Genomic DNA, 10,502 nt, shown 5'->3' with positions numbered 1-10,502 from the left:
TCAAAGAGTTGCAATACTGGAAGCACTATTCAGGCAGAAACCCAAATAGTGTTTCTAAATATTATGGGATAAAGGCAGCCCTGGCTGGTGTGGCTCAGTGGATTGAGCACTGGCCTGCAGCCAAAGGGTCAGTGGTTCGATTCCCAGTCAGGTCACATGCCTGGGTTGCAGGCCAGGTAACCAGTGTATATGAGAAGCATGTATATATTGATGCTTCTCTCCCTGCTTCCCTTCTCCTCTCAAAATAAATAAAATCTTTTTAAAACAAATATGGAGTGAAGGCAGAGGAATTTTGTGAGAAAGGGAAAGGAAATAATTACATGAATAGAAAAAAGAAAATTCTATTGGTGATAATAAGTTGTTATTCTATAGTTACATATACTAGTGACTGTAAAGAATGTCCATAATTATGTCATTGTGGTTTGGAGGTCTGCTTTCCTGTTGGCTTCACTGAAAGTTATTTGAAGACTTCCGGCCAAAATGGAGGCATAGGTAGACACACTGTGCCTCCTTGCACAGCCAAAAGAAGGACAAGAACAATTTAAAAACAAAACCAACCAGAACTGACAGAGAATCAAACTGTATGGAAGTCCGACAACCAAGGAGTAAAAGAAGAAATGCTCACCCAGACCAGTAGGAGGGATGGAGATAGGCAGCCAGGCAGAGAGGACTCAAGGCAAGGTGGCAGCTGGTGGACCCACTGAGGTGGCAGATTGTGGAGTGGGGCAGGCAAGGCTGCAGCTGGCTGGAAAGGCAGCAGCAGGCAGACCCGGTGAGGCAGCAGCTGGTAGAGCAGGCAGTCCCACATTCTCAAGAAAATAAACCAAGAGAAACACTGGGGAGGGGGCCGGACTGCATAACCCAGGGCCCCAGTGTGAGGAAATAAAGCCTCAAACCTCGATTGAAAATACCTGTGGGGGTTGAGGCGGCGGGAGAAACTCCCAGCCTTTTAGGAGATTTGTTGCAGAAACCCACAGGGTCCTAGAACATAGGCAAATACACCCACCTGGGAATCAGCACCAGAAGGTCCCAATTTGATTGTGGGTAGCAGGGGAAGTGGCTGAAAACCAGCAGAGAGTGGACCTCTTCCCCACATACAGTGTCGCAACACAGCCACGTGGGTTACCCTGCCCAGGGGAATATCTAAGGCTCCGCCCCTCAATACATAACAGGCACATCAAAACAAAACAAATGGCCCAAACAAAAGAACAGATCAAAGCTCCAGAAATAATACAACAAAGCAACGAAGAGATAGCCAACCTATTAGACGCACAGTTCAAAACACTGGTAATCAAGATGCTCACAGAATTAGTTGAATTTGGTTGCAAATTAGATGAAAAAAATGAAGGCTACATTAAGTGAAACAAAGGAAAATGTACAGGGAGCCACTAGTGATGGGAAGGAAACTGGGACTCAAATCAATGGTGTGAATCAGAAGGAAGAAAGAAACATCCAATCAGAAAAGAAAGAAGAAACCAGAATTGAAAAAACAGGAGAGGCTTTGGAGCCTCCAGGACATCTTTAAACCTCCCAACATCTGAATTATGGGGGTACCAGTAGGAGAAGAGGAGAAACAAGTGGAAAAGTTATTTGAACAAATATTAAAGGAGAAGTTCCTCAATCTGGCAAAGGAAATAGACTTCCAGGAAGTCCAGGAAGCTCATAGAGTCCCAAAGAAGTTGGACCCAACAAGGAACACACAAAGGCACATCATAATTACATTACCCAAGAATAAAAATAAGGAGAGAATCTTAGAAGCAGCAAGAGAAAAGGAGACAGTTACCTACAAAGGAGTTCCCATAGGACTGTCAGCTGATTTCTCAAAAGAGACCTTACAGGCAAGAAGGGGCTGGAAAGAAGTATTCCAAGTCATGAAAGGCAAGGACCTACACCCAGGATTGCTCTATCCAGCAAAGCTTTCATTTAGAATGGAATGGCAAAGTTGAAGGAGTTCATCATCACCAAGCACTTATTGGAAAAAGAAGCATAAATGGTAGGTACAAAATAGTATGGGAAATGGAGAAGCCAAAGGACTTATATGTATGACCCGTGGATATGAACTACGGTCCAGGGGCTGGAATGCTGGTGGGTGGGGACTGGGGGTAAGGGCAGAGGGAGATAAAGGGGAGAAAAAAAATAAGACAACTGTAATAGTATAACTAACATAGTATATTTAAATGTATATATAAAATATTAAAAAATAAGCTCCAGTTCTTTGGAGCTTGTTAGGTCTGCTGCAGGCCCACACAGCTGCTAGATCATCATGGTTGTGTGTGTTCCTGGACGAGAGAGAGAGTCACCACAAGAGTGCAGGAGGCAAGTGCATTTCACTGAGAAAGAGAGAACTTCTTTGTTAAGCTAGGTTATTACTACCTTTGGCTTGGGAAGATCCAGGTGCTTCTTCATAATAACCAGCCAACTTCCCAAGCTTTTGCATGCTTCTGATGGGTTCACATCCCAGCAAATGATCCCTTTCTCAGGTTGGACTGACAGGTCTCTAAAGTCAAGCACCTCCACCAGCCCTCCTGCTCCCGAAACAATCCAGTACTGGAGTGGGGAAGGGAGGGCTGTTAATCCCCTTGGAGGAACAGTGCTGATATTCCCTGACATAGGGAATATCATGGGTTGTATGAAGTTGTAGATTCCTGGCTAAGCAAGCAGGCTTATGCTTCCGAGTCCATTAAGCTCAACAATGTTCAATTCTCTTTGCTCCCTCCTTTATTAATATCTAGCTAACTTCCAATAGTAACAGTTCCTTAAAATGTTTTTTTTAATTTAAAACCGCTATTTTTCATATATTTACTACTTTTTGTGTGTTTTTTCCTATTCAGTGGTGCTTTGCCCAGGATTTGAATTGGTGTCTGTTGTTGCATGCATATTTTCTATACCACCTATGAAGTAGCATTCTTTTTCTCAAAATAATCAGGCCTTTAGATTTAGATTTTACTTTACAGGAAACACATAGAATAAAAATTACTTAATGACAAAAAACAAAGAGTGGGAGAAATCCAGAATGTGGGATATTATGACAACTGACCTGATTCCTCAATAGGTCAAAGGCCAGAAAAAGAATGAAGGCATAGCATTCAATAATAAATGCATCTGAGTTGATAAATAAAATGAGTAGACTCTGTACATTGATTTGAACAAACCTTTTGTGAGAGATTTTTATGTACTGATTTTAGAGCAAGGAAGTGTGAGACAGAGACAGCCTTGTTGTTCCACTTATTTATGCATTTACTGGTTGCTTCTTGTATGTGCACTGACTGGTAATCAAACTCACAACCTTTGTGCATTGAGACAACACAGTGATTGAGCTACCTGACCAGGGCTAGTATTGGGAAATATTGAAGACTCATTGGCAATTATTTTATTTGATGTGGTAAAAGTATTATGGTTTTGAAAGAAAAGATTTTTTTATCCTCAAGGTTTTATTGTCACATAATAAAACAAAATGTGAAGCTTAGAACCGGATTATTTGGCCCTTTCTCTTATCTTCTCCCAGTTCAAAATGCATGCATCTCTTAGCCTGGTCAGTGTGGCTGTTGATTGGAGCATCATCCAGTTTGATTCCTGGTCAGGGCGCATACCTAGGTTGCAGAGTCTGTTTCTGGGTCCGGGTGGATACAATCCCTGATACAGACCTGTAGAGGATTCTCTCTTTCTCCTTTCTTGCTTCCCTTCCTCTCTCTCTAAAAGCAATGAAAAAATGTCCACTGATGAGATTTAAAAAATGCTTGCTTCTCTTAATAGCCGTCATCCTATTAGATCTACAAGTAGGCTCAACACATTGTAGCCTCAGCACAATCTTCTTGAGCCTTTAGCCTTTTTGCAGACAATTGGCTTAGTCTGCCCACCATTGCTACTCTGAGAAGAAATGTTTTTCTAAAAATGTTTTATTTATTATTTATTTTTTAGAGAGAGGGGAAGGTAGGGAGAAAGATAGGGACAGAAACATCAACGTGTCGTGGCCCCTCATGCACACCCTATTGGGGACCTGGCCCACAACCCAGGCATGTGCCCTGACTGGGAACCGAGCCTGTGGCCCTTTGGTTTGCAAGCTGGCATTCAATCCATTGAGGCACACCCGCCAGGGCTATTTTCTTAAATACCTGCAATGGAGCTCATTTTGTTTGCTATAACAACTAATATTTTTTTAAAGTTCAAGATATTTCTCTGTTATAGACTAGTCAGTGTTTGCATTGCCAATTTGGAAATTCTTAGCATTTTGGAATGCAGAATTTCATTCCACAAAACAGTGTGAAGAAATCTTAGGTGCCTGTGGATTGCAGGAGGCAAAGGAATTCTATTTATTCCCTTCTCCTTTCCTTCCCTCCTGAGTTGCAGAACTTGGACACCGAAAACTGAGAATTCCTGCCTACTACCTCCCTTCGCGGGATTTCTTTTTGCCTATATCAACATAGGTATTCATTCAGTTGTCATTAGCATGTCTTTACTATTCCAGGTGATTCCTGCCCAAGTAAAGAGGTACATTGTTTATTACAGGAATGTCCACAAGCACCCAACTCTTCCAAAGAAAGTATCAACAGTTTGCACCTAAAGATTCCTTGCCTAGCCCTGCTTGGTGTGGCTCAATGGGTTGGTCGTCCTCCCACAAAGCAAAAGGTCGCAGAGCAAAAGGTCACAGGTTCAATTCCCAGTCAGGACACAGGCCAAGGTTGTTGGCCAGGTCCCCATAGGGGACATTAGGCAACCCTTCAGTGTTTCTCTTAAAAAAAGATTCCTTGTCTACAAAAATCCTTGTTGTTCCCACTAATCCTGAACAAAGCACCATGGCCGTTATGCAATTCTAATCAAGTCCCTCACATTGAAAGATGCCTTAAACCAAATTTGCAATTCTCAATAAATAGCACCTTGCCTTCCTGGCTCTTACACTTTACTGTCCAGGTGTCAAAGCTCTGTGGAGGCGCCGTTCTCCCGTACCACAAAAAGCAATAATCTCCGGAGCGCTAAGAACCTGCCGGGCCCACAGCAGCAAGGGACACCAGGGATGATGGGGATGGGAGCTGTCAGTCTGAGGCTTCACACTGTGCGGGAGTCCCTTCCACTCAGGATGTGCCCCTGACAGCTTTGTACTGTGGAATGTGCTTAATAAAAAACAAAAAGTTGACCTTTGTCCAATAAATTGTTAAGTAATGTCAATAAATCAAGTATGAGTATCATGCAGTACATCTAATCTGGCTTCGTGCAATTGTTACTTCAGCTACTAATCCAACGCCAATACTCTTTAAATAAAGTGTTGCAATACAAAAAAAAATAAATAAAAATAAAAAGCAATAATCTCTGTTTTTATTTTACCAACAGGTGTGTTGATGATATTTGGGGACCGGGCATTTGAAACAAGTTTGTGATCCAGTTTTTTTTGTTGTTGTTGTTCTGTTGAGGCAGCTCAGATTAAGTCACTTACTTTTACGTTTCCAATATTTACCCTACTCTTTGCTTTCCCTAAAACATTTTGTTTTAATATTATTGGCATAGTTTAGGCTTCGCTTTTCTCTCTTACGCTCACGATTTCGAAAATCCGCAACTATTTTCACATAAGCTTTAAGAACTGAATGAAGCAAAAACGAATATGACAGTTAACAGCGCCAGATTAGGAACTCAGACAAAATCCTCTACCAAAACGCTCGCTAGCCAGCACGTGGGTAGCCAGTCCTGCGAGCTGCATCCTGGGAAATGAAGTACAGGAGTGCGTGAAACAAGACGCTCCCCCTGGGGATTCTGGGAAGTGTAGTCCAGGAATCGTGTGTAGCCCGAGGCACTTCCGCTCCCGGAAGGCGAGGTCGGGGTTGGCAAGGTGCGTAGTGAGGTGAGTTAACCCCGCGTCCTAGCGATATATGTGTTTGCCTCGGCGTGGAATGAGCAGTGACTAGGTCCTCTCTCCTGAGCAAGGTAAGCCGCGGCCAGCGGGCAGCGGCAGAGTGCGGCCATGGAGACGACGGCGATGTGCATCCGCTCGGCTGAGCCTACCGAATCTGGGGCGGGCTTGTGTGGTACGTGGAGTTTGAGGGTCTTCAGCGCTCGCCGCTCCCCCAGTCTCCCCGCAGGACCTCCCAGCTAGCTCGGCCTCTTTCTCGCTGTAAAATATCGGGCGATTTCTTTGATCTGTCATTGCCTCAGTTTTTTCATGGCAAAAAAGGGTTAGTCCTTCCCAGTGGTGTTCTTGTGGGAATTAAGTGAGGTTGTATATAAGAAGCTTAAAAATAGTGCCTAGTGCATTGTAAAGTGTTGGCTGTTCACCATAAATTCCCTTGTAAGACTAAGAGAGGAGTCCTATTACTTGGAAGCTCGTGCCAGGCCGGGGTGGGGTGGGAGCTCACTGATCCTGCCTAACGTGGGGCTGTTTCTGCACCTGGTCTCTTTTGAGCTTCTTATTTGTGGAGGGAGAGTAAACTTCAGCCTGGGTTCTGGAGAAAGTCGTCTGTGGATTTTCCCGGACCCAGAAACAGTCGCGATCTTGGATTTGCAGAGTAACTAACTGTCCGTATAGTGAGGCCTTAATAAGTGTGCAATACTGTATAATAAGCCACTCCTGTTGATTTAACTGCCACGGGATTTCTTAGGCTTAGGTTTTTATTAGTCATTATTTTCCCACCTGTATATGGGAGAAGAAACTTTGTTGAGACTCTTCCAGCTTAATAACATTTCAACGAATTACACCTGTTAGGAGGGAAAAAACCCCGTGGAAATTTAACTGTTACCAATAGGGGGAATCTGTGAGATAACCAATCAGAATTAGATTTTTCTAGTGGTAACTCACGGGACAGGACAATCATCTCTGAATTCTGGGTTTCTTAAAAGAGTGATTTTTCTGGAAATCGAATTTGCAAGGGCAGCTTTAGGACTCCTAGACTACTGCTTGCCTTTATCTGCAGGATGTAGGCAACACCGGCATTATTAGTATCCCCTTTACAGGTGATTGGAATGAGGCGCAGAGAGATGAATGATTTGCTCGAGGTTTACATTGCTGAGGAGTAGAAAGTAATAAGTAGAAATGGCAGAATTTGAACCTGGGCATTTTGGGCCCATTAAGGTTATCCTGCCTACCTGCCTGCTTGCATCTCATTTCCTCTAATACTCAGGCTCAGGAATATTCTGGACACTACAAGAGGCACTCAGGTTAGGGCTGTTTTAAGGAATGTTCATGAACAGTGGCAGCTGGCTGGGGGCACAGAGGAAGTGGAGTCCAGTCCCTGTTCTCACTCAGCTTTGTTGCCACTGCTTCTGCCTAGAGAAAGGGGCACCTTTGTGCTCCCATGAAGTGCCAAGTGGACTAGCAGCATCCCTAGCATCTCTCACGATGGCTTTCCCTTCCCAGTTCTGCATCCAGAACTCTGCCTTTCCCCGAAACGAAGAGGAGAAAAATGACCAAGTTCCAGGTGAGTCGGGGGTATGCCTTTCTGTTTCTTAAAATGACATCTCATTCCGCAAAGTTTGGACACATATTTCTCCTGCTTGGCAAGGGAACCAAAGGCGCCAGAAATGTTGTTATGTCGGGTCCTTGCTTTTTTGCTTATTTCCAAATAGCAGTGTGAAAATTAATAGGTATTTTAAAAATTATTTTACTTATTTTTAGACAGAGTGGAAGGGAGGGAGAAAGAGAGGGAGAGAAACATCAATGTGGGGTTGCCTCACACACGCCCCCTACTGGGGACCTGGCTGACAACCCAGGCATGTTCCCTTACTGGGAATTGAACCAGTGACTGGTTCGCAGGCCAGTGCTCAATCCAGTGAGCCACACCAGCCAGGGCAATGGGTATTTTAAAAAAATTAAAAAGAACTCCCACTTTATAAATATGTTTACAAATTTGCTGTTTATTTTCCCATATTCCTTTTCATTTGCATTTACATGTATATATTTGTAATCACAGCTTAGCCATTTTGGATTTTTAAAGTTTAATTTTATATCACCTATGACTCTGGCCACATCATTTTCCAAGTACACCTAATATTTTCCCCCTTTTTATGTAGCTTGTGAATTTTATCATTTTAAAGGTGTTTGCAGTGACAGTGTTTCTACATATAACCTTTCTTCCCAAACAGGAGTTCCGAGAACTCTCCCATTTTTTCCTCTCTTCAAAGTTCTAGGGTCTTAGTTTTCTACTGCATGGAGCGTTACACTTTGTGGAGAGAGTATGTAAAGTATAGCTGTTTGTAACGGGGTCCACCTGATAACTGAACTCAGAGAAAAGAATTTCAGTTGTTTTCAAACGAGAAGAATAAGACTCTTGTCTTTAATTCTAAGTTAAACCATGTATATATCATACTTAAGTATCTGTTTCATTCATTGACATGATTGTGTATTTTAAAGAAGTACATCCCTGGTCTAGGAGCACTTGCCTGATCTTTATTTCATGCAACCGCGGTGTGAGGATATAGATGGTCTTGTTTGCATTTTAACATGAACAGATTTGTGAACTTTCGGACACCTACTGAAGTCTACTCAGTCCCCAGCTGCTGACACTTGTTAACCTGAAAAAAGGTCAAAGTGAGCGGCAACAGGCTTTCATTTGATCCAAAAGAAGTAGCTACTGGGGAAGCAGAGATTCAGGGAGAAGCCCAAATAGTATTCCTGTTAGGAGACAGAGAGAAGGGGGATAATTACATGAGTAGAAAGGAGGTATTTCCTTGGGTGTTATTAAGCTAAGGATGGAATTTCTGCAGGTGCAGATAAGCTAACACGGTGATGCTCATCCTAAAGAATGTCATTAATTTTTGGTCATCCCGTCTGCTTCCGTTAGCTTTGCAAAGGTTATTTAGCCAAGTTACATTCCAGAGGTTTGTGGAGTAAAACTTGCAAGGCAGTTCCTTCTGTATGGTAGCTCCGATTTTATATGAAGTGGATCTGTTTATATTATTTTTTACACACGAATGGTTCAGTTACCTGAGCCAGGAGTTTCAGGTGTCCAATTAGGGTAAATGGAGAGATACAGAAGAAATGCGACTATTGTGCTAAGGAGCCAAGGCCACGCTGTCTGTATACCTGGCTTGTCTGGTGGATGATGGACTCCCAAATTAACACTGCCCCTCCTCGGGGTAGTTTTCTTAGTCTCCAACTCTGTTCCATGTGTATCAACTGGTTTGTTCAGGGAGCCACAGATGCTCAGGCCTCCAGCCAAATGGAATGCAGAGATGAGCAAAGTTCTTTTTTTTTTCAAACAGATTTTACTTATTTACTTTTAGAGAAAGGGGAAGGAAGACAGAAAAAAATGGAAACATCAATTGATTATCTTTCACATGCACCCCAGCCTGGGAGTGAACCCTCAACCCAGGAATGTCCCCTGACCAGGAACCAAACCAGTGACCCTTTGTCCCACAGAATGGTGCCCAACCAACTGAGCCACACTGGTTAGGGCAAGATGAGCAGCCTTTAGATATAATTTTAATTTCCGTAAAGAAAAATGCCATGTACAAAGTTATAAGACAAACAGGAAACAGGAGTGGGAGGGGGTGCGGCTGGGAATTTCTATATGCAAGAAGGCTTAGTATTCTCAGGAGAAATCTTACTGATGCATGAGATTATGAACAAGTGAAATGAACAGGGAATATGTGAAAAAATACAAAGTTGCTAAATAAATGGAAAATTGTAAAAAGCTATTTTTTATCACTTAGCAATTAATGACCCAGCATTTTAAAAAAAATAAGATAACATTGAGTTTTGCCCAGAGTATGGAGAAACAGGGACACTTCTAATCTCTTAAAGGAAAAGTAAATGGGGAAAATTGCCAATTTACTAGCAAAACCAGACAAGTTGGCTGAGATCTGTATAAAAATCTTTCTTTTTTGCAGTATTAACAATTTAAAAATTTTTAAATATTGCATTATTTAATTATTTGGTATGGTTCAATATATTATAGCTCATCACTTTTTTTTTTTTTTTAAGATTTTATTTATTTATCTTTAGAGGGGAAGGGAAGGAGAGAGGGAGAGAAACATCAATGTATGGTTGCCTTTCGTGCGTCCCCTGCTGGGAACTGGCCTGCAGGGAACCTGCCTGCAACCCAGGCATGTGCCCTGACTGGGAATCAAACCTCGATTGTCTGGTTCGCAGGCCCGTGCTCAATCCACTGAGCTACACCAGCCAGGGCCAGCTCATCACTTTTATGAGACACCTTGCGGCCATGAATAATGAGAGTACTGGCTGGCAGTTATTAAGTATTTAACATGGGTCAGATGCTGTCCTAAGTCCTGTACATAGTCTCATTTAATCCCTTCAAGTACCCTGTGATGTCTTGTTCTACTGATGGGGAAATTGAGGTGTTGAGCAGTTAGGTGACATGTTCAAGAAAGCCGGTAACGGACAGAGCCTTAGAGTGTGAACTGAGGCAGTGAGTCTCCAGAGCCTGTGCTCTTAACCTCCACACTGAAAGCTCCTGCATTTGACAGACACAACATGTTCCTAAGAACAGAGAATGGCTTCCGTACCTGCTCCAGAGGTATCCTGAAGGCAAACGCTGTTAGGCTGGCAAACATGGACAGAA

The 10,502-nt window shown here is 42.8% G+C and overlaps 1 protein-coding gene across 5 annotated transcripts in view; it reads left to right on the top strand.

Annotated features, from left to right (window-relative positions):
• Nucleotides 1-10,502, top strand: part of ZNF235 (zinc finger protein 235) — a 44,677-nt gene that overhangs the window by 23,205 nt on the left and 10,970 nt on the right. The window contains exons 1-2 of one of the 5 annotated variants that reach the window (XM_053663000.1): nt 5,751-5,830; nt 7,340-7,400. The exons of 1 other annotated variant lie outside the window; for it this stretch is intronic. In XM_053663000.1, the coding sequence (XP_053518975.1) occupies nt 7,386-7,400 (15 nt within the window). In that variant the 5' untranslated portion in view covers nt 5,751-5,830; nt 7,340-7,385. 3 more of the 5 variants (XM_053662999.1, XM_053662998.1, XM_053662997.1) reach the window with 3 other exon arrangements.

Source organism: Artibeus jamaicensis, unplaced genomic scaffold (genome assembly GCF_021234435.1).
Source record: "Artibeus jamaicensis isolate MK-2021 breed Jamaican fruit bat unplaced genomic scaffold, CSHL_Jam_final contig_3124, whole genome shotgun sequence".
Classification (NCBI taxonomy): Eukaryota; Metazoa; Chordata; class Mammalia; order Chiroptera; family Phyllostomidae; genus Artibeus; species Artibeus jamaicensis.
Note: the sequence above shows the minus strand (reverse complement) of the source record. Positions and strands in the feature narration are given on the sequence as shown.